Source organism: Bufo bufo, chromosome 5 (genome assembly GCF_905171765.1).
Source record: "Bufo bufo chromosome 5, aBufBuf1.1, whole genome shotgun sequence".
NCBI classification, from domain to species: domain Eukaryota; kingdom Metazoa; phylum Chordata; class Amphibia; order Anura; family Bufonidae; genus Bufo; species Bufo bufo.
Window position 1 is genome coordinate 478,132,138 of NC_053393.1, and position 24,624 is coordinate 478,156,761.

The 24,624-nt window shown below is 50.9% G+C and overlaps 1 protein-coding gene across 1 annotated transcript in view; it reads right to left on the reverse strand.

Moving 5' to 3' along the window:
- Positions 1 to 2,635: 2,635 nt before the first annotated feature.
- Positions 2,636 to 24,624, reverse strand: part of PAXIP1 (PAX interacting protein 1) — a 70,623-nt gene continuing 48,634 nt past the window's right edge. Inside the window, exons 17-21 of the mRNA XM_040434147.1 lie at positions 23,568 to 23,668; positions 15,950 to 16,084; positions 14,739 to 14,814; positions 14,602 to 14,662; positions 2,636 to 3,053 (exon numbers count right to left, since the gene is read on the reverse strand). Of these exons, the coding sequence (XP_040290081.1) occupies positions 3,038 to 3,053; positions 14,602 to 14,662; positions 14,739 to 14,814; positions 15,950 to 16,084; positions 23,568 to 23,668 (389 nt within the window). The 3' untranslated portion in view covers positions 2,636 to 3,037. The remainder of the gene's footprint in view (positions 3,054 to 14,601; positions 14,663 to 14,738; positions 14,815 to 15,949; positions 16,085 to 23,567; positions 23,669 to 24,624) is intronic.

Genomic DNA, 24,624 nt, shown 5'->3' on the forward strand with positions numbered 1-24,624 from the left:
TGCAAATCAGGATGAGATTCGAACTGGAGGCTGTTTTACAAAAGTAGGTATTTTATTCTATCCTCAAACAGTTTCCGTTCAAACTAGCTTAGTTTATAATAGTCATATCTGTGAATGTACCAGAAGATGGTGGAGGGTCCTGATCACTTAGGGCTTATTCACATGTTGCAACCATGATGCAGTTTTTGCAAAGCCTCCTAATTGTTGAGATCAGTTGTTTAAACATCCATTGCAAGTAGGTGTATAAAATCAAGTACACAGCCACGCAATCTCTATATACAAAAGTTGGTGGTAGTATGGGCAGTAACAAAGATCTCTTTGACATGGCACTGTCATGCTTGTGCCAAGGTTGGAATTCTAAGTTCCAGAACATTTCAGATTTTTCCAGTCAATTGCCAGTGCTATTCTTAACAGATAAAGCAGTAGACCATGGATAGTCACAGAGGACCACTAACAGCTGAAAACGAGTGGCACATTCACATCACCTATCCTCTTGTACATCACTCACTATAGATTTTTGCAATGAAATCAGAATACTGAGAGACTATATTAGTATCTGCTATTCAGCCTAAAGCCGCATTAAAGCGTATGTTACACTGGTAGATAATCTTGCAGGTCCTCGCTAGCAAGCATTCGTATGAATGCTCGTAAGCGATGATCTGGCGGTGTAATACTGCCGCCGATTACCCGATCAACGAGCAAACGCTCGTTCATCGGGCAATTGGAATCTTTCAACAGGTTTAAAAATCATCGTTTGCCAGCGGCAGATCATACTGTCCAATCACGATCTGCTGCTGGCAAACAATTATTCAGTATTGGGACAAGCGATGGCAGAACGATCACTCCTCTCCATACAGTGGAGGAGATCACCACATGTAATAACAGTGGTCTGCTCCACTAGCGAGCAGGCAATTGCTGGGAAGGAACGCCTGTGTGAGGTGCCAGTGTAATACAAGCTTTAGACAAGCTGAGGAGAAGCTCCTCCTCAAGTGGAGGTGAAGCACATTTAAATGCAACAATCACCTCCACAGTATGAGGACGAGCAATCGCTACTATTGCTCGTCCTCATACACAATCGTTTCTGGGCAGCAGAGTGCTGTTTAGGCACTACGATCTGCTGCCCGGGAACAATAATTGAGGTCAGAGCCGTATTTAATATTGATTGGACCCTGGGCAAGAATTTACTTGGGCCCCCTGGATTCCGTCTTCCCACACCCTAGCATGCAATTACGCCCTCCACCACAACACACACACAAAAATAAAAAAAAATCCACACACCTCGTAGAGTAGTAAACTTTAATAATGTAAACATAAAGAACTGGTTCACAAATAAGTCCTTAGCTTGACCTATTTACCACCTGTAGCTCCCTCCCACATCTCCATCCCCCCCACCCCCTTTTCTCCAACCACCCTTACTCACATAAAACAAGTGCTCTGGGCAGCTGGGCTCAGGGCTGGAAGTGGGCAGCGCTCTGCAGTTCAGGAAGGAGGCCGGGGCTCAGCTCACCCTAGCGTTGCAGTGCCCCCGCGTGACGTCACGGGGCGTACACAAAGGCAGGGGAGGTCGGGAGGAGGAGCAAGCACCATATTTTTGGCTCCATAAGACACACCTAGGTTTAAGAGGAGGAAAATAAGAAAAATATTTTTCAGCTCACATCCCCAATGTTAATAAGACCTCAGATCAGAGCCCAATATAAAGAAGACGCCCAATCGGACCTCAGATGAGACCCTTATGCCTTATATCAGTCCTCCAGCCATAATGCAATCCCCCAGCCATATATAATCAGCCCCCAGCCATAGATCACAAAAAATAAAATAAAGCACTTACCTCTCCTGCTCCTGGACGGCGCCGCTCCTCACTGCCTGCGATCTTCTTCCTCCTGCTGTCTGTTGTGCTCTGTGAACCGGCGCGCACACAGAGTCAGGTCACAGAGCGCCCTCACGCTGTGCGCAACCTTCACAGTCGAGGACCAGAAAGCGGTGAGTACATTGCTTTCACCGCTTCCTGGTCCTCCGGTACTAATGAGCGCTTCCCTACTTGGGGAGGGAGTGCGTCTTATGGGGCAGTGGCCAGCGGGGCTCAAGAGGCAGCTACCTTGGGCCCCCCAGGAGCAACTGGGCACTTCATTCACAAATAAAAGTGCATCAAATCCACACTGATAACATCATCACTTCCTACTATTTAGTCACTGCACACCAGCAGTTTTAATTAGTTTTTTATGTATTTTTTTCTAGTTTCTGCAGTACCGCAATTTTTTAAAAGACTAATAAAAAGAGTTTTTATGTAGTAGTGTGAACCAGAGGGCATAATAGCCATAGGGCATCTTTTGTGTATACTGTCAGGAGGCACAAAGGACCCGGGATCCCGCTCTAGTGAAAGGCAGGAATCCAGGAATCTCCACAATCGTACAGTTATCCTATATCTTGTAGACAGCAGTGTCAATCTTGTACATGGCAGAAATCTACATATAAATATTCTACCACTCACGTGTGCACCTTTAGGTTTAAAACATTCCAATGAAAGTAAATACAAAAGCACAATTTCGCTGAAAAAAAACAAAACCCAGACCATTAAAAAACATACAACCAAAGTATATTTATTTTGAACTTTGGAAAATATCAATATAAAATGGACTCTGAATTTAGAAATATAAAATAATACAAAAAGGTTTATTTTCTTGCGTTCTAATATTTAACAAACATTTAGCCCTTTGTTCCGCAAAAAATACTTAAAGTACCTTCATTATTTTACATTTACATAAAAAAAGCAAAAACAAAAACACAAAACAAAATGTATTAAAGAATGTATTAAACATCTTGAGGGCTCTTAAAACCACACTATGATACAAACATAATCATTTATGTTAACTTTTTAACAAAATACACATCCCAAGAAAAGATGCACATAATTTAACTTCCCTGTTCACGGCTGTGTATTCACCAAGGAATCGTGCTCAAGAAACATAGTACTAGATGCACCTATGCTTCATTATGGCTGACAAAGCTATGATCTTCAACTTGGACGCCTCCGGGGGTTTCATGTGAATTTATATGTGTGTTAGTTAAGGAAACAAATACAGAAAGAAAGGTTTTGTAGCTGGCCAGTATTACAAGAAATGCACACAAGTAAATAAACAACTGCTTTCAGACAAGAGCCGCTAGGTCAATTAGCGGCAGCAGGGAGTCCGCACCCAGACATTTCCTCTTCCTTTACAGTGGCTGCTGCAGGGGAAATCTATTATGACACATTCCCTTTAAATTCGAATAGAACATAAGTACCACCAGCTCAGGGGCACCGCGATGGGGAGTCCTTGTGCCCATAGTATGCCAACTTGTTCCTGGGCTGGTGGGAAAGGACCATTGTTACAAGTTACAAAGATTGCCAATGTGGTCACATGGGCCAGATTTATTGATGACATCTTTCTGATATGGAAGGGCGAGGAGGAGGAGGAGGAATTTGTGGATTTTGTGAGTACTTTGAATAACAATAACATTGGATTGAAATTTAAATCTGAGATTAAGAGGGATGTACTTCCATTTCTGGATATTGAGATTGTAAGGGGTGGTCAGGGTGAGCTTAAAACAAAAACTGTCAGGAAACCAATGGCTACAAACTCTTTATTGAGTTGGGATAGCCACCATCCTTTGCCCTTAAAAAGGGGTATTCCAACTAGGCAGTATCTGAGAATGAGGAGGAATTGCTCTACCCTGAGCAATTATGAACAGGCAGGGTATTATCGACAACAGGCAGGGGAAAAGAGATATCCTGAATCCACCCTAAAGAGGGCATATCAGAGAGCCCGTTCGAGCTCCTTCAACCCAAAAAAGAGCAGAATGCAACCAATCCCATACGGTTGATAGCCACATTTGATGATGCTGTGAAGGAGGTGAGGAAGGTGATCGAGATCTTGGGGAATCTTACAACTTGATCCTGACATTAAAAAGGAGACTTTTGTATTACTTACCAGTAAAGTCTCTTTCTCGCTCTTCCTTGGGGGACACAGGAAACCATGGGTATAGCTCTGCTCCCTAGGAGGCGTGACACTAAGTGAAAGCTGTAAGCCCCTCCTCCATCAGCTATACCCTTCAGCCTGGAGAAGAGACTGCCAGTTGCGTGTCCAAGTAGTGAAAGATGACCACCAACCGGAAAAAAGAACTGTCGAGCCCCAACGGGGGCAACCAAGCCAGAACCACAACTGTAACCCAAATGAAGGGCGGGTGCTGTGTCCCCCAAGGAAGAGCGAGAAAGAGACTTTACTGGTAAGTAATACAAAAGTCTCCTTTTCTCGCCCATATTCCTTGGGGGACACAGGAAACCATGGGACGTTCCAGAGCAGTCCCAGAAGGGAGGGACCAGAACAAACTAGACCAACACCAGAGGCATCAATCAACTGCCGCCTGCAACACCAGACGGCCTAAAGCAGCGTCAGCCGACGCATGAGTATGCACCCTGTAGAACTTGGTGAAGGTGTGCAAGGAGGACCAAGTGGCCGCCTTGCAAATCTGCTCCGTAGAAGCCCGATTCCTCTGAGCCCAGGAAGCCCCGACCGCTCAAGTGGAGTGAGCGGTAACACCGAGGGGCGGAACCTTGCCCTTGGCGAGATAAGCCTCAGTAACAGCCATCTTGACAAAACGGGCGATAGCAACTTTGGATGCCGCCATCCCTCTGCGCGACCCCTCCGGAACCACAAAGAGCGAGTCAGTACGCCTGAAAGAGCTGGTTACCTCCAGGTAAACCTTGAGCGCCCTGACAACGTCCAGGCGATGAAGCTTCCTCTCCCGCGGGTGGGAAGGGGAAGGACACAAAGAGGGGAGAACGATGTCCTCGTTCAGATGAAAGGCGGAGACCACCTTAGGAAGGAAGGAAGGGACCGGACGAAGAACTACCTTGTCCTGGTGGAACACTAGGAAAGGTTCCAGATAGGAGAGTGCAGCCAATTCGGACACCCTCCGAAGAGAGGTGACGGCTACAAGGAAAATAACCTTGCAGGACAGAAGTCGCAAGGAAACCGTCCGCAGAGGCTCGAAAGGAGAAGCCTGGAGCGCTGAGAGAACCAGGTTCAGGTCCCAGGGCGGTACCGGAGGGCGGTACGGGGGAACCGCGTGAGCCACGCCCTGAAGGAAGGTCTTGACAGGACCAAGGGGGGCCAGTGGGCGCTGAAACAAAATGGACAGCGCAGACACCTGACCCTTCAAAGAACTAAGGCCCAGACCTTGTGCAAGTCCGCTCTGCAGGAAGGACAAAACGGTGGGAAGAGAAAAGCGGAGCGGAGGAATCCCCAGATCGGCACAGAACCCCAAATAGGTCCTCCAGGTCCTATAATAGATCCTAGAAGAGGACGGCTTACGGGCGCGGATCATGGTGCGGACGACGTCCGCAGAAAAACCCCTACGTGTCAGGACGGTGGTCTCAACAACCACGCCGTCAAACGTAGGGACCTTAAACGCGGGTGGAAGATTGGTCCCTAAGAGAGAAGATCTTCCCTGGCGGGCAGCGGCCAGGGCGCGTCTGCCAGGAGCAGCATGAGGTCGGCATACCAAGACCGGCGGGGCCAGTCCGGAGCGACCAGAATCACCGAGACGCCTTCCGCCGCGATCTTCCGAAGGACCTTGGGCAGGAGTGGGATGGGAGGGAATATGTATGGACGCGCGAAGCCTCGCCAAGGAAGAACAAGGGCGTCGGCTCCGCAGGCTCCCGGATCCCTGGCCCTGGACAGATAGGCGGGGACCTTGTGATTGAATTTGGAGGCCATGAGGTCCACGTCCGGTATGCCCCAACGAAGGCAAATGGCCTCGAACACCTCCGGGTGAAGAGACCACTCGCCGGGGTCGACGGTGGTGCGACTGAGGAAGTCCGCCGCCCAATTGTCCACCCCTGGAATAAAAATTGCAGATAGGGCCGGGACGTGGGCTTCCGCCCAACGGAGAATGCTGGTGACCTCCCGCATTGCTGCAACGCTGCGAGTGCCCCCCTGGTGGTTTATGTACGCCACGGCCGTGGCGTTGTCCGATTGCACACAAACTGGATGACCCTTCAGCAGATGAGTCCAGTGTCGCAGAGACAGAAGGGCCGCTCTCAGCTCCAGGACATTGATCGAGAGTTTGGACTCCGATGGAGACCAAATGCCCTGGACGGATCGGGGAGGAAACACGCCTCCCCAGCCCAAGAGACTGGCATCGGTTGTAACCACCAACCAGTTGAGCGGCAGAAAGGACCTGCCCAGAAGAGGGGACTGCAACCACCAGCGGAGAGATGACCGCACCGGAGGCGATAGATGGAAGGGATGATCCAGAGACTCCGGCGATTTGTCCCAGGAGGAGAGGATCGCCCGTTGGAGAGGGCGGGAGTGAAACTGCGCAAATGGGATCGCCTCGAAGCAGGCAACCATCTGCCCCAAGACCCGCATGCAGAAGCGGAAGGACGGTCGACGGTGGAGAAGGAGACCCCGAATCGCCCGACGGAGGGTCAGTCGTTTTTCCGAGGGAAGACGTACCTCCGCCGCTTCCGTGTCTAAAAGCATTCCCAGGAAGACCAGTTGTCTGGCGGGAGGAAGGGAGGACTTGGGGAAGTTGATGACCCAACCGAATCTCGCCAGAGTCTCTAGAGTGAGATCCACGCTGGCAACCGCTTGGGAAAGGGACGGAGCCTTGATGAGGATATCGTCCAAGTACGGTAGCAGAAAAACACCCCTGGAACGGAGTAAGGCCAAAACCGGGGCCAGGACCTTGGTGAACACCCGGGGGGCTGTTGCCAGCCCAAAGGGAAGGGCGACAAACTGGAAGTGGAGGTCCCCCACGGCAAATCGGAGGAAGCGATGGTGACACCGGGCTACCGGAACATGGAGGTAGGCATCCTGTATATCGATGGAAGACATGAAATCTCCCTGCTCCAGGGAAGCCACCGCGGAACGGAGGGACTCCATCCGAAACCGTCGAAGGAGGAGAAAACGGTTGAGCTTTTTGAGGTCCAAAATGGGCCGCACCGAACCTCCCTTCTTGGGAACTACAAAGAGGTTCGAATAGAACCCTTGGAACCTTTCCTCTAGAGGAACGGGGGTAATCACCCCCCTGTCCAGTAAGGCTTGAACAGCCGCGGAGAACGCAGCCGCGCTTTTCGGGTCCCGCGGGGGGCGGGAGCGAAAGAACCGATCTGGAGGGAAGGACGCAAATTCGATTTTGTATCCTGAGGACACAATTTCGAGAGCCCAGGCGTCGGAGACGTGAGCCATCCAGATGTCCCTGAAAAGGAGGAGCCGGCCCCCCACCCGGGTGGGTGGGGGCGCGCCTTCAGGCAGAGGACTGCTTTGCTGCGGGTGTGCGGGCAGCCTGCGGCCTGCGCCAGGAGGGCTGCGCCCGAAAAAACGGCTTCCTACGCTTATCCTGGGGAGGGGCCGAAGCGGCAGCTGCGGGGGGAGCCCCAGAGGTCCTGCGGGAGGACCGAAAACGCGGGAACCCGCAAACGGTAGCCCCGCCAAGGAACGTTTGGAGGCAGCGTCCGCTTTCCAAACCTTCAGCCAGAGCTCCCTCCTGACGGAAACCGCCAGGGCGGAGGAGCGTGCAATAAGGGCTCCCGCATCAAGGGAGGCCTCACAAACAAAATTCCCGGCCCGAATAATAAGCTGGGCCAAGGAACGTAGGTCCTGGATGGGGACGTCCGAGTCCAACTCCTGTTCCAGCTGCGCACCCCAAGCAGAGATTGCTTTACCTGCCCAAGCAGAGGCAAAAACCGGTCTGAGAGCAGAACCGGAGGCAGCAAAAATGCCCTTGGAAAGGGTCTCCATGCGACGGTCCTCCGCTGACTGAAGAGAGGACCCGTCGGGAACAGGGATGGCCGTGTTCTTTGACAGACGGGCCACAGGGGGGTCCACCTTGGGTGGGGACTACCAGGTGGCCACGACATCGGCTGGAAAAGGATAGCAAATGTCCAGCTTCTTGGGATTGACAAAACGGGCGTCCGGGCGAGCCCAAGCCTTAGACACCACGGAGGAGAAATCAGAGTGGATTGGAAAGACTTTTGAGGCCTGCCTGGGTCTGATAAAGGAGACGCTAGCTGCGTCAGAGCTAGGGGGGTCATCTTGCACCTTAAAGGTGTCACGAATATCCGAGATGAGTTGACCCATCGCTGAGGCTAGCTTGGACGGCAGGGCCGAGTCCATTTCCAAATCTGAAACCGCCAATTCACCTTCAGAGAGCGAATCCTTTGGAGAGGAGAGGCTCGTCTGAGTGCGCACGCGTGGCGGGGAGAGGGAGGCATCCGAGGAGGAGGCTCGCCCTACTCTAAGACGCTTCTGAGAGTGCCTAGCTCGGGAGGGGTCACTAAGAAGGGGTGAACCCGCTGCAGCGGCAGAAGCGGTGGACCCGGAGGGCGCGACAGTAAGAGTGGTGTCCTGCGGGGTAGGCGGCCTGTCTATTAGGCGGCCCACGACATGAGTGAGGCTTTCCACGGCCTGGGACAGGGATCTAGCCCAGTCAGGCGGGTCAGAGGAAGCAGGGAGCGACACAGCGGGCGACTGAGGCTGCGGTGGAACTCGGCATGCAGGACAGTGCGGATCAGACTGCCCCCGGGGAAAGGGTTCCCTACAAGCAGTACAGGCATGGTACCAAGGCTTGGCGGCTGCAGAAGGGTCTGACATGGTGGAAAAAATGTTGCCTTAAAGTGGGAGACCCCAGGGCAAAAGGAACGGGGATTACACCCAACAACAGTACTGGTGGCACGGAGGGGGTTAACAGTCCTACCAGACCCGGATGATGCAAGCGGCAGCAGCAAGGGGAGCAGACTGAAGGAGGCTGTGGAGGAGAGGCAGCAGGCACGGGGATGAATAGCTTCAGGATCGGACGCAGAGAGGATTCCACGCAGCACTATGCGATGTGGAGCCCGACGAAACCGGAAGTAGCGGAGCGCTGTGAAGCTCCGCCCACCCCTTGCCGCGCTGTAAGAGACGCAGAGCCGCGCGCGCGCGGCAAAATGATTTTAACCCCCGAGGTGGATGAGTGCCGGCCAGATGAAATGGCGCCGTTCGCGCCAAGAAAAACGGCCCCTGCCGCGCCTGATGTGGCAGACGGCCTCCTGCCTACAGCCGTCCCCTGAAGGCAGAGTCCGTGCCCTGCCGCTAAATAAAGGATTTTGCCCAGATAAAGTCCCCCCCAAATGATACCCGGTAAGGTTGCCGGTACGAAATGCCCATGGGGGGGGGGGGGGGATGTAGCAGCGGTGGGAGGAAGGAAGGGGAGGCTGGAGCAGCCACTCTCACCATACGCTGTCTTCGCCCTCAATCCATCCAGCAGGGTCGCCCCTTCAGCTACTGGCACCGCAGTGGCAGGAAGCCGGGGGAGGGACTTGGCGTGCGGGCGACCCTTGAGCTGGCGGGACGCAGGGGAGCGAGGCTGCCTTGGTCCACCTTGTCTTCTGTGGGGGAGGCGGCAGTGCGGAATTACCGGCACTGGCGCAACTCAACCCCGGGAGAAACAGAGGGGTCTAATGCGCCTCTGTTGTCCCTGTAAGTAGAAAAAAATCGAATTAAAACAACAAAAAACGCAAAAATAAAAATTATAGGAAAACAACTCTGCATAAGCAGGGGGTGTCTTGCCTCCTTGGACACTAAGCAAAAACTGGCAGTCTCTTCTCCAGGCTGAAGGGTATAGCTGATGGAGGAGGGGCTTACAGCTTTCACTTAGTGTCACGCCTCCTAGGGAGCAGAGCTATACCCATGGTTTCCTGTGTCCCCCAAGGAATATGGGCGAGAAAAAGTGATCGCAGAGACCCCTCTGTTTACCTACCGGAGAGGCCGAAGCCTGTGCGATCGTCTGGTTCAGTCATTTTAGTGAAGCAACAGAGAGAACAGGAATGTAGCTGCTATCACTGCAGTGGTTGCTATCACTGCAGTGGTTGCATTGCATGTCCCTTTGTCACCCAGGGCTGTGAATTCACGGGTAATGTCAGAGGAAAAATGTATACCCCATCAGGCGCTTTCTTAATTGCTGCTCAAAAGGGATCATTTACAAGGCGACCTGCCCATGTGGCCTTGAATATGTGGGCAAAACTACTTGTGAATTCCGGAGACGGATTGGCGATCATCTGGGTGACATGAGACATGGTAGGGACACCCCCTTGGTCAAGCATATTGAATCGAGTCATGATGGTGACTATTCAGGAATTAAATTTATGGCAATAGAGTTGGTTACTCCTCTTAAAAGAGGAGGGGACTGGGATAAGAGGATATTGCAGAGGGAAACATGGTGGATATTTGAATTAAAAACTGTCCAACCTAAGGGTTTAGCTGCTACATTTAATAGTATAATTCATCCCGGGTTAATTTTAAACTTTGGGCCCTCTTACCCTTGTCTTTGGGACCCTTTGATAAATGATTTGTTCACGTTGAGTTTCACTGTGTATATCTTACTGGTTCATTGATTGTTAACCTGCCATTTAAATACCCTGATTGCGCTCTCTCTCTCAGCTAAAAATGCACATTTTCGAATTGGTATTTTCAGTACCATATCAACTATCCAAGGAGCATTGATTTTGGGAGGGGATGCATTTTGGCCCATTTAATCCCCCCCCCCCCATTCCTGCTTAGCTCCGCCCTCAAAGTGCATCACTATGGTGATGCGTCTTTACCGCTGCTATGCACCGATTCTCTTTAATCTGTGGGAGGCGTGTGCAGGCGATATGGGCACACCTCCCCTGTCTGTCTTTGGCGGTCGCGTGAGTAGTTCGATCACGTGACCGATCACATGGGGTTAGCAAATGAGTCCGCGCAGGCTTAAATATTGCCAGCACGGACATTTACTCTGTCCTTGCCGCACACAGGAGAGGATCTCAGCCAGGCCATGACATCAGGACATGGAGAGCTAAGTATTATGTACCCAGCGTCTGATCACCGCTAATTCATTACCTCCTATTTATTGATTTCTAAGCCCAAAGGTGACCAGGGTTATTGAGTATTTGGCTACTAATTGTTTTTGTATACATCTGTCCCCTGATGATTTGGCTAATCACCATTGAAACGTGTCGGCAGGAGCCTTTTAAAAGATATACGAGTGTACCCGTGTATTGTGTCTCCCCTGACGAAGCTGAGCAGTCATCGCCGCTATTAGAGGGACAACTAGGGTTACTCAGAGAGGGTTGGAATTTGGAGTTAGATACAGGGGTACTTAGGGGAAGAGACCCAGTATCTGTCTCCCTTTAAAACTGTACTCCCAACTTCTCTCAAATTTCCCCTCTTATTATATCTGGATATTTTTCTGTACTTTGCATCATTATGTCTATGCGTGGTCACTTTACGTATGCAGGTTTTTATTATTTGATGATTATGTAACGGCTATCTTAAAGGGGTTCTGCAGTTTGTTTAAACTGATGATCTATCCTCTGGATAGGTCATCAGCATCTGGACGGCGGGGGTCCGACACCCGGGACCCCCGCCGATCAGCTGTTTGAGAAGGCAGCGGCGCCTTGGCCTTCTCACTGTTTACCGAAGGCCCAGTGACGTCACGACTAGTATCAACTGGCCTGGGCGGGGCTAAGCTCCATTCAAGTGAACAGAGCTTAGCCCCGCCCAGGCCAGTTAATACTAGTCGCAACGTCACTGCGCTTATGTCAACGGGGCATGTCCCTGTACAGGCTGACAATATCAGCACCAATTGGACAGTAAAGGCTGTAGTACATTAAAAAGATTTTGCAGGTGATTGTTCCTTCCGAACAATAACCTGCTAGTTAGTGGAGGAGAACGCTGCAATTACATGCAGAGATCTCCTCCACAGTATAGAGAGGAGCAATCGCCCCATTGAAAATGAATGGGTCCGGATCCGCTCCGCAACGGATCCGGACCCATTTTGCAGACGCGTGAATGGACCCCAACTCAGGTATACATGCCTAACTCTAATAAACTAACAAATAAAAAAAAATATGACAGTTACACTTAAAAAATCTTGACTGCCCGATGAACGAGCTTTTGCTTGTTAATCAGGTAAACAGCAGCATTAAACAGCCAGATCATCACTAACGATCGTTCCTACGAACACTCATTAGCGATAATCTGTTTGACCATTGGCCAGTGTGATACAGCTCTAACACTCTGTGACCCTTAAGGGCATCTGTCAGCGATTTTTACCTATGTTCAGTATATGGCTTAGGGGGTTTCATTTTGTAATGGAAAAAAGTCTCACTGATGTAAAAGATATATATGCCAAATGTCAAGAAGATTGGATAGGCAAAAAATAAGATTTTTCAATGTTAATTATTTGTATTAGGAAAATTAGAAATCACAAACTTAAAATATTAAAACTAGACGATTATAATATTAAAACTAGACTAGAAGATTATTAGGTAGTCTGATAGGCAAAACAACTTTGAACGATGCAATCCCTTCTAGGGATCGACCGATATTGATTTTTTAGGGCCGATACCGATAATTTGTGAACTTTCAGGCCGATAGCCAATAATTTATACCGATATTCTGGGTATTTTTATTTTTGAGAAAAAAATCATTTTCCTACACAAATCTGTGCACACAGCAGCATGGAGCTGAACATGGCAGCCAGGGCTTCAATAGCGTCCTGGCTGCCATGGTAACCGATCGGAGCCCCAGGATTACACAGCTGGGGCTCCGATCGGAGGAGCAGGGGAGAGGGGATCCTGTGGCCACTGCCACCAATGATTAATACTGGGCGGGGGGGCGCACTGCGCCACCAATGTTTTAACTATTGGGATGGGGGTGGGGGGCGCACTGCGCCACCAATGATTAATACTGGGGGGCTTGGGGGGGGGCGCACTGCGCCACCAATAAAGATAAGTCTCTCAATCATTCATATACAGGAGGCGGGAGCTGGCTGCAGAATCACATAGCCGGCTCCCGACCTCTATGAGTGGTAGCTGCGATCCGCGGCACCTAAGGGGTTAACTACCGCGGACCGCAGCTACAGTTCATAGAGGTCGGGAGCCGGCTATGTGATTCTGCAGCCAGCTCCCGCCTCCTGTATATGAATTAATGAGAGAGGTATCTTCATTGGTGGAGCGGTGGCCACAGCCCCTCCCCTCCTCTTGTCTTCTCTCCTGTCATTGGCAGCAGCGGCAGCAGCACAGGGGGAGGAGACACTGCTTCCTTCTCCCCTGTGCTGCGGAGGGAACACAGAGAGCGCTGACGGCAGCGCGTTCTGTGTTCCCCATACGTTATCGGTATATCGGCAAAATAGATGCCGATACCGATAACGTTCAAAATCCTCAATATCGGCCGATAATATTGGTAAAACCGATGATCGGTCGATCCCTAATCCCTTCTTTTGTTAGCTTGGTGACAACTTTTCTGTGATGCTCGACTGCCCTCAAAAAATATTGTTTTTGTTGTTTGTCCCACCTTAAGAGCGTTCACATGGCTTCTTAGAGAATCACTGCAGTATTCTGTCACGTCGTGGATCCCAAACAATTCAAAGAACGTCTTTGTTTTATTAGTAATGAAATGGCTCGGGTCTTTTCCTTCAAAAACTATTTTTTTTCCCTCTAATCGTTTCATTTCCTTTTTCTTTGCAGGTTTGGTTTCTAATTTTTTTGTCATATTTTCCTTAACAGCCAAAAAAGCCAATCCTACGTTCGTTTCTGACAGATACCAAAAATGTCTCTTACCAACTGTGAGAGCACTTTTTTTTTTACATCTGCATCTGGGTAAGCACTCAGAAGCTGTAGCATATCCAAATCATTCTTTGAAGCCCATCGACTTACAATTGCCTCGTGCAAAAAGCAAACAGATATGAGGCTGACAAAATGTGCAACCCGTTTCATTCCTTTTAATTCTTGTTGAGGAATATTCAACTGTTTAGTGAAGAGGACAATTGTAAGTGCATATATTGCCTTTGCCATCCACCTTGCTTGATGCACAGCCTCTGGGATCCTGGACCTGAAGTCGTTTTTAGACCAACCTCCTAGGTACCGAAGTGAGAGTAGTAATAAAAGTGATCAATGTGTGCAACCCCTATATGGCATATATATCTTTTACATCACTGAGACTCGGGACGTAAGCAAAGTCATATGAAAATCACATCTTTGGAAAAATGAAACACCCTAATATGGCTGACCTGTCGCGTTTGCGCTTGGCAGCTGAAGGCATCTGTGTTGGTCCTATGTCCATATGTGCCCGCATTGCTGAAAAAAATTAAGTTTTAATATATGCAATAGAGCCTCTAGGAACAACGGGGGGGGGGGGGGGGGGGGGCCTTACACCTACAGGCTCTGCTCTCTCTGCAATGCAGGCACATGTGAATAAGAGACTAACACAGATGCCTTCAGCTGCCAACTGCACAATCAACAGGTCAGCCATATACATAGGTACAAATCTGGTGCCCTTTATGGTCACATCGAAATACATTTTTTAACATATTGGAGAACTTTACAGCAAACACGTAATGATCACCTTTTCACTAGAAAAATGGTACACACAGACGCAAAAGCGTCACACAGAGTGGGGGCCTGGAAGACACGGTATGGATGCATGCTAACAGGCAGAGTGCCAATGACGACACTGCTGCAGTGATATATGATGGCCACCACAAAATGTACATTATCCACTACCAAACTCAATATCAGCAAACATTCAGCGAGGCAAAGGATATGACTCATAATCCAAGGTCTGTGTGAGGACTCCAGTGAGGACAAATTCTGCACTATGGACATCTATTAGGAAGAAAAGCAGATTACAAGCATTGAAAATGGCCAAACTGCAGACATATGCTCCAACCATCCTGCTTACCTATACTGCCCGCAAAATATTCTCTGCAGAGGTGAAGGTCATTTTCACATGATATCAAAATGATCTCCGCTAAACTCTACAAAAGATAAAAGAGAAATGTATGTATAAGACATGAAAAAGAAAATGTTACTTTTCTGATTTCACTAAATCCACTGTATGTTATAATGTGGACACCTGGCACAATAAGGGGTTGGATAGTATGGAATAAAAAAAAAAACACCGGGCAAAACGGGCATCTGTAGACCTCCATCATACTGAAACAGAACCACACGAGGATACACTAGTAATTAAATGTGAATTATCATATTAACACTATAGGGCTACTTTTACATCTGCATTTTTGCTGGATCCGTCATGGAGAATACAACCGTCTGCATCCGTTATGAAGGGATCCGGTTGTATTATCTCTAAAATAGCCATGACGGATCAGTCTCTAAAACCATTGCAAGACAATGGGTGACTCCCAATGTAAGTCAATGGTGTCAGGTCCGTTTTCCCTGACACAAAAGACAACTGATCCGGCACCATTGACATTGTGAGTCATGACTGATCCGTCTTGCTCCGCATCCCAGGAGGCACTGAAAAAAGCGCTGTTGTGTGCATCGTGGGAATGCAATGAAACTGAACAGAAGGCATTCTGGTGCACTCCATTCACTTCAGTTCAGTTTTGACCCCATTGACAATGAATGGGGACAAAACCGAAGCCTTTCCCTCTGCTGTTGAGATCCTATGACAGATCTCAATAGCGGAAAGGGTAAGTGCAGATGTGAAAGAAGCCTAAATTGTTTTATTAAAAGTTCAATAACTTCTAGCTAAGTGGAAATTCTCACTAAATGTTTGATTTTCAACATCCTCTAATTTCAAGAATGAAAATACTTTAAAAGACTAATGGTCATCAATTGTACATTTGAAGATAAGAAACTTTGGAACATATCTTTTTACAGAAAAACACCTCTTTCTCCACTTATCAGACTCCACTCCACCTCTGCCCTGCTGCCTGCACTCACTCTAAATTCACTCAAGAAAATGGTCACGCTGCTCAGAATCTAAGCAAGGGGGCAACAATTCTACAGCGGAATTTCCCTGCTCCCGGGTACAGACAAGTTTGATGCAATGCTTTGGCTAGACCCTTTAAACCAGTTGCTGCCATCTGCTAACTAGTTAACATTACATTTGAGAAATCAAAGATAAAAAGTACAACTCAAACTTACCTTGTTCTGTTTATGCTCCATTATTTTTCGGAAAGAGGGGGGCTTTGTTAGTATTTTACCGCCTGCACACTCCACAATAGATTTCATAGTTGACAGGCTAGGGCATATTCCAGGAGTAACGTAAAAATACTTTCCCTAAAAGGAAATCCAAACATTTACATATATCCTAACCATAAAGTAAATGATAACACATCTGCGTGTTACACGGTCACATAAATCTGTTTGCTATAGGCTCATATCAGTCGGCTAATTAAAACAGGTCTGGCTTCTCTAACCCCTGGCGATCAACTGCTAAAGAAAGTAGTGTCTGTCTATACTTTAACCGCTGCAGGGAGACATTACATTGATCTCAGTCGACAGACTGGATGAGTAAGTAACAGCAAAACCTATCGAGTGCAAACAGAAAAGAATCATGCAAGAAACATAATATGGAATGACCAAAAATTACTTTATTAATTCACAACGTATCAAGTGGCTAAGACCAACTAAAATCACATTGTGAATCAAAGTGCTTTTCGGTCATTATACACAGTATTGTGGGGTTTCTTTTGGGACTATTTTCAGTGTATGCACTAGATAGGTTTTGCTGTTCTACATGGCAAATGGTGAATGTAATGTAAAAAATACTCTCCTGAAAGGCTTCATTACATGCAGGCCATTACTTTGAAATAGATGGACAGCCCCCAGCCCCTTTAAAGAGGATCAGTCACCAACGCAAAAAATCAAAACAAAACTATATAATCTAACTTTACGCCATGTTCACCTGCCTCCCTGTTGATCAGTTATGTCCTCCTAAAGTGCCAGCGCCACACATCAATCTAAAGCGACTAACCACGTCACTTCTTGGCAAGGGGAGGTTCCTCCCGCTCTGATAATGTCCGTCACACACCCCCTGCAGCTGCAGCGCAATCTCGTGAGACCTACTAATTTTTGGCGAGACCATGCTGCAGACTTCCTTCCACAGGGACAGCCTCTCACTCTGACTGAAGTGAGATGTCTCTGTCAAGAAGAGCCCAGAGTCCGTGCCGACAAGTGGAGATTCCAGTCAGAGTGAGACGCCGTGTCGGCAGAAGGGTCTCATGAGAATTAGTAAGTATGGCGGTATCATGCTGCAGCTGGAAGGAGAGCGTCACGGCTGCTCCAATTGCAAAGAGGTGAAGTGGTTAGGAACACCTGTGTGGCTAGTCACTTCAGACTGACATGTGTGGTGCTGGACCTTTAGCAGGACATAACTGAAGAACAATTGGGCGCAGGGACGTAGGGGGAAATTTAGGAAGACCAGCATTTTCTGTGCGAGTATTGATATACTCGGTGCTGCTGGAGGATGCGCCTAATTTATGACGTGGCACGGGCCTTGTCATAAATTAGGCACATACTCCTTCAGTCCATGTGCCTAAACAGAAATCTATTTGTACCAGAAAACTGGAGTAAACTAAGATAAATTTGTCTCCGGTGTTGGCCACGCCCTGGAAAGCGGTGAGGGTGGTGTAAAAGGAGGCACTGTCCACCTTCACATTTAGTCCCAAAAACACAGCATGCAACTTTTTAAAGCCACTTTTCTGGCGCAAGGGGGAGCATAAATCTCCACCAAAGGGTACAGTATGCCATGTTCAGGGAAGCATGGCTGGTTAGATTATACAAGCAGCGAAGTTTTATTTTTTTTGTTTGATTTTATGATAGGTCCTCTTTAGGACACAAAATAAACAAAAAAAATAAAAATTTGAAAAAAAATAAACTGATATTTGCCATATCATCATGTGTAGTGAAGCAAAAAGGAGACTTTTGTATTACTTACCAGTAAAGTCTCTTTCTCGCTCTTCCTTGGGGGACACAGGAAACCATGGGTATAGCTCTGCTCCCTAGGAGGCGTGACACTAAGCGAAAGCTGTAAGCCCCTCCTCCATCAGCTATACCCTTCAGCCTGGAGAAGAGACTGCCAGTTGCGTGTCCAAGTAGTGAAAGATAACCACCAACCGGAAAAAGAACTGTCGAGCCCCAACGGGGGCAACCAAGCCGGAACCACAACTGTAACCCAATGAAGGGCGGGTGCTGTGTCCCCCAAGGAAGAGCGAGAAAGAGACTTTACTGGTAAGTAATACAAAAGTCTCCTTTTCTCGCCCATATTCCTTGGGGGACACAGGAAACCATGGGACGTTCCAGAGCAGTCCCAGAAGGGAGGGACCAGAACAAACTCAACCAACACCAGAGGCATCAATCAACTGCCGCCTGCAACACCAGACGGCCTAAAGCAGCGTCAGCCGACGCATGAGTATGCACCCTGTAGAACTTGGTGAAGGTGTGCAAGGAGGACCAAGTGGCCGCCTTGCAAATCTGCTCCGAAGAAGCCCGATTTCTCTGAGCCCAGGAAGCCCCGACCGCTCTAGTGGAGTGAGCGGTAACACCAAGGGGAGGAACCCTGCCCTTGGCGAGATAAGCCTCAGTAACAGCCATCTTGACAAAACGAGCGATAGCAACTTTGGATGCCGCCATCCCTCTGCGCGACCCTTCCGGGACCACAAAGAGCGAGTCAGTATGCCTGAAAGAGCTGGTTACTTCCAGGTAAATCTTGAGCGCCCTGACAACGTCCAGGCGATGAAGCTTCCTCTCCCGCGGATGGGAAGGGGAAGGACACAAAGAGGGGAGAACGATGTCCTCGTTCAGATGAAAGGCGGAGACCACCTTAGGAAGGAAGGAAGGGACCGGACGAAGAACCACCTTGTCCTGGTGGAACACTAGGAAAGGTTCCAGACAGGAGAGTGCAGCCAATTCGGACACCCTCCGAAGAGAGGTGATGGCTACAAGGAAAATAACCTTGCAGGACAGAAGTCGCAAGGAAACCGTCCGCAGAGGCTCGAAAGGAGAAGCCTGGAGCGCTGAGAGAACCAGGTTCAGGTCCCAGGGCGGTACCGGAGGGCGATACGGGGGAACCGCGTGAGCCACGCCCTGAAGGAAGGTCTTGACAGGACCAAGGGGGGCCAGTGGGCGCTGAAACAAAATGGACAGCGCAGATACCTGACCCTTCAAAGAACTAAGGCCTAGACCTTGGGCCAGTCCGCTCTGCAGGAAGGACAAAACGGTGGGGAGAGAAAAGCGGAGCGGAGGAATCCCCAGCTCGGCACAGAACCCCAAAAAAAGTCCTCCAGGTCCTATAATAGATCCTAGAAGAGGACGGCTTACGGGCGCGGATCATGGTGCGGACGACGTCCGCAGAAAAGCCCCTACGTGTCAGGACGGTGGTCTCAACAACCACGCCGTCAAACGTAGGGACCCTAAACGCGGGTGGAAGATCGGTCCCTGAGAGAGAAGATCTTCCCTGGCGGGCAGTGGCCAGGGCGCGTCTGCCAGGAGCAGCATGAGGTCGGCATACCAAGACCGGCGGGGCCAGTCCGGAGCGACCAGAATCACCGAGACGCCTTCCGCCGCGATCTTCCGAAGGACCTTGGGCAGGAGAGGGATGGGAGGGAATATGTATGGGCGCGCGAAGCCTCGCCAAGGAAGAACGAGGGCGTCGGCTCCGCAAGCTCCCGGATCCCTGGCCCTGGACAGATAGGCGGGGACCTTGTGATTGAATTTTGAGGCCATGAGGTCCACGTCCGGAATGCCCCAACGAAGGCAAATGGCCTCGAATACCTCCGGGTGAAGAGACCACTCGCCGGGGTCGACGGTGGTGCGACTGAGGAAGTCCGCCGCCCAATTGTCCACCCCTGGAATAAAAATTGCAGATAGGGCCGGGACGTGGGCTTCCGCCCAACGGAGAATGCTGGTGACCTCTCGCATCGCTGCAGCGCTGCGAGTGCCCCCCTGGTGGTTTATGTACGCCACGGCCGTGGCGTTGTCTGATTGTACACGAACTGGATGACCCTTCAGCAGATGAGTCCAGTGTCGTAGAGACAGAAGGGCCGCTCTCAGTTCCAGGACATTGATCGAGAGTTTGGACTCCGATGGAGACCAAATGCCCTGGACGGATCGGGGAGGAAACACGCCTCCCCAGCCCGAGAGACTGGCATCGGTTGTAACCACCAACCAGTTGAGTGGCAGAAAGGACCTGCCCAGAAGAGGGGACTGTAACCACCAGCGGAGAGATGACCGCACCGGAGGCGAAAGATGGAAGGGATGATCCAGAGACTGCGGCGATTTGTCCCAGGAGGAGAGGATCGCCCGTTGGAGAGGGCGGGAGTGAAACTGCGCAAATGGGATCGCCTCGAAGCAGGCAACCATCTGCCCCAATACCCGCATGCAGAAGCGGAAGGACGGTCGACGGTGGAGAAGGAGACCCCGAACCGCCCCACGGAGGATCAGACGTTTTTCCGAGGGAAGACGTACCTCCGCCGCTCCCGTGTCTAAAAGCATTCCCAGGAAGACGAGTTGTCTGGAGGGGGGAAGAGAGGACTTGGGGAAGTTGATGACCCAACCGAACCTCGCCAGAGTCTCTAGAGTGAGATCCACGCTGGCAACCGCTTGAGAAAGGGACGGAGCCTTGATGAGGATATCGTCCAAGTACGGTAGCAGAAAAACACCCCTGGAACGGAGTAAGGCTAAAACCGGGGCCAGGACCTTGGTGAACACCCGGGGGGCTGTTGCCAGTCCAAAGGGAAGGGCGACAAATTGGAAGTGGAGGTCCCCCACGGCGAATCGAAGGAAGCGATGGTGACACTGGGCTACCGGAACATGGAGGTAGGCATCCTGTATATCGATGGAAGACATGAAATCTCCCTGCTCCAGGGAAGCCACCGCGGAGCGGAGGGACTCCATCCGAAACCGTCGAAGGAGGAGAAAACGGTTGAGCTTTTTGAGGTCCAAAATGGGCCGCACCGAACCTCCCTTCTTGGGAACTACAAAGAGGTTCGAGTAGAACCCTTGGAATCTTTCCTCTAGAGGAACGGGGGTAATCACCCCCCTGTCCAGTAAGGCTTGAACGGCCGCGGAGAACGCAGCCGCGTCTTTCGGGTCTCGCGTGGGGCGGGAGCGAAAGAACCGATCCGGAGGGAAGGATGCAAATTCGATTTTGTATCCGGAGGACACAATTTCGAGGGCCCAGGCGTCGGAGACGTGAGCCATCCAGACGTCCTTGAAAAGGAGGAGCCGGCCCCCCACCCGGGTGGGTGGGGGCGCGCCTTCAGGCAGAGGACTGTTTTGCTGCGGGTGTGCGGGCAGCCTGCGGCTTGCGCCAGGAGGGCTGCGCCCGAAAAAACGGCTTCCTACGCTTGTCCTGGGGAGGAGCCGAAGCGGCAGCTGTGGTGGGAGCCCCAGAGGCCCTGCGGGAGGACCGAAAACGAGACGCACCAGGGCGTCCGCGGGGGGCGCCCCTGGCTTGGGGTTGAGGAAGATGGGTGCTTTTACCACCCGTGGCCTCTGAAATAAGTTCGTCTAAGCGGACCCCGAAAAGGCGGGAACCCGCAAACGGTAGCCCCGCCAAGGAACGTTTGGAGGCAGCGTCCGCTTTCCAGACCTTCAGCCAGAGCTCCCTCCTGACGGCAACTGCCAGGGCGGAGGAGCGTGCAATAAGGGCTCCCGCATCAAGGGAGGCCTCACAGACAAAATTCCCGGCCCGAATAATAAGCTGGGCCAAGGAACGTAGGTCCTGGATGGGGATGTCCGAGTCCAACTCCTGTTCCAGCTGCGTACCCCAAGCAGAGATTGCTTTCCCTGCCCAAGCAGAGGCAAAAACCGGTCTGAGGGCAGAACCGGAGGCAGCAAAAATGCCCTTGGACAGGGTCTCCATGCGACGGTCCTCCGCTGACTGAAGAGAGGACCCGTCGGGAACAGGGATGGCCGTGTTCTTTGACAGCCGGGCCACAGGGGGGTCCACCTTGGGTGGGGAAGACCAGGTGGCCACGACATCGGCTGGAAAAGGATAGCAAATGTCCAGCTTCTTTGGGTTGACAAAACGGGCGTCCGGGCGAGCCCAAGCCTTAGACACCACGGAGGAGAAATCAGAGTGGATTGGAAAGACTTTTGAGGCCTGCCTGGGTCTGATAAAGGAGACGCTAGCTGCGTCCGAGCTAGGGGGGTCATCCTGCACCTTAAAGGTGTCACGTATATCAGAGATGAGTTGACCCATCGCTGAGGCTAGCTTGGACGGCAGGGCCGAGTCCATTTCCAAATCTGAAGCCGCCAATTCACCTTCAGAGAGCGAATCCTTTGGAGAGGAGAGGCTCGTCTGGGTGCGCACGCGTGGCGGGGAGAGGGAGGCATCCGAGGAGGAGGCTCGCTCTACTCTAATACGCTTCTGAGAGTGCCTAGCTCGGGAGGGGTCACTAGGAGAGGGTGAACCCGCTGCAGCGGCAGAAGCAGTGGACCCGGAGGGCGCGACAGTCAGAGTGGCGTCCTGCGGGGTAGGTGGCCTGTCTATTAGGCGGCCCACGACATGAGTGAGGCTTTCCACGGCCTGGGACAGGGATCTAGCCCAGTCAGGCGGGTCAGAGGAAGCAGGGAGCGACACAGCGGGCGACTGAGGCTGCGGTGGAGCTCGGCATGCAGTACAGTGCGGATCAGACTGCCCCCGGGGAAAGGGTTCCCTACAAGCAGTACAGGCATGGTACCATGGCTTGGCGGCTGCAGAAGGGTCTGACATGGTGGAAAGATGTTGCACTTAAAAGTGAGAACCAAGCAACAGTACTGTGGCACGGAGGGGGTTAAACAGTCCTACCAGACCCGGAGATACAAGCGGCAGCTGTAAGGGGAACAGACTGAGGAGGCTGTGGAGGAGAGGCAGCACCACGGAGCTGAATGGCTTCAGGATCGCACGGCAGAGAGATGAACCCGGAAGTAGCGGAGCGCAGCAGCACGGAGCTGAATGTGTAAGGAAGCTCCGCCCCCCCTCTGCCGCGCTGAAGCCGAAGCAGAGCCGCGCGCGCAGCAAAATGATTTTAACCCCCAAGGATGTTGAAGTGCCGGCCATGACATGGCGCCGTTCATGCCAGGAAAAAACGGCTCCCACCGCGCCTAGATGTAGCAGACGGCTTGCATGTCTGCAGCCGTCCCTGTAAGGCAGCGTTCTAGGACTGCCCTCCAACTAAGCCCGGTTGTAGCAGTGGCCATGTAACAGTGGCCATGTTGGTAGCAGCGGTGGGGGGGAGGAAGGGGAGGCTGGAGCAGCCACTCTCACCATACGCTGTCTTCGCCCTCAGTCCATCCAGCGGGGGTCGCCCCTTCAGCTCCTGGCACCGCGGTGGCAGGAAGCCGGGGGAGGGACTTGGCGTGCGGGCGACCCTGAGCTGGCGGGACGCAGGGGAGCGAGGCTGCCCTGGTCCACCTTGTCTTCTGTGGGGGAGGCGGCAGTGCGGAATTACCGGCACTGGCGCAACTCAACCCCGGGAGAAACAGAGGGGTCTAATGCGCCTCTGTTGTCCCTGTAGGTAGAAAAAAACCGAGTTAAAAACAACAAATACGTAAAAATAAAAATCATAGGATAACAACCCTGCATAAGCAGGGGGTGTCTTGCCTCCTTGGACACTAAGCAAAAAACTGGCAGTCTCTTCTCCAGGCTGAAGGGTATAGCTGATGGAGGAGGGGCTTACAGCTTTCGCTTAGTGTCACGCCTCCTAGGGAGCAGAGCTATACCCATGGTTTCCTGTGTCCCCCAAGGAATATGGGCGAGAAACCAGTGATTGGTTACCTTGAAGAGAGGAGCCACACGCGCTCTTTTTAAAGACTCTTCTAAACTAAAGCAGAAAAGCACCTCCGCTTCGGCGTCACGCAGTATGTAACTCTGTTCCTCTATAGGAGAGACAAAGAAAAAAAAGGAATATTAGAAAAACAGAAAACATGGGACTATTATAGACAATAAACATGTAAAGGATGTAGTTCTGCTATGAAAAACATGGCACTTAAGCCACTCTCGATATGAATAGTTTGAAGTCATACGTGCACACGTACATTTTCTACCTCTGTAAGTGAGGACTGTGCACACTAAAGTCGTTCCTGGGGAAAAAAAATATAATCCTTTAAAGAGCACCTTTCACCGGTCCGGACATTACAATATAAGTACCTGGCAGTGTTGGGCATATTGAGGAGATGTCCTCGCACTTCTTTTTCCCCCCGATGGACTTCTCCGTTCCCCCTCTGTGCCCCCCATTCTCTTTTGCCACTCTGTATGCTAATCCATACCATGGGTACAGGGAGGAGGAGACGGCTGTGTTTCTCGGGGGGCGTCTCCTTCTCCCTGGATGTCAGCTGTCCAATCGCAGCGGACTGCTTCACCACCAGGGAGAAGGCTCCCGGTACCGATGGTATGGATTAGCATAAAGGGCGGGAAACCGAAAAAGGGGCACAGTGGGGGAACGAGCAGCCCATCGGTAAAAATGACATTTCCTCAACATGCCCTACACTGCCAAGTACTTATATTGTAATGTCGGGACTGGTGAAAGGTCCTCATTAAAAGTGATGCCTGCAGTCAGTATTAGAAGATTTATACATATATGCCCACCGCAGCTCTAGTCTTGTGCTCTGGCTCCCATGTGTCCATCTTCTTGTCTCCAGCCTGGCATGGTCACCTGCTCCACTGCAGCCAATGAATGGCTTCAGCAGTGATGCATTGCTTCTGACTGCAGTGGAGCAGGTGACTATGCCCATGTCTGGCTGGAAGCAAGTATGAATCTTTCAATGGCAGAGGCAAGCTGTGGGTATCACTTAAAAGTTAGCTATTCCTGGAAAACCCATGTAAGTAGTGGAAT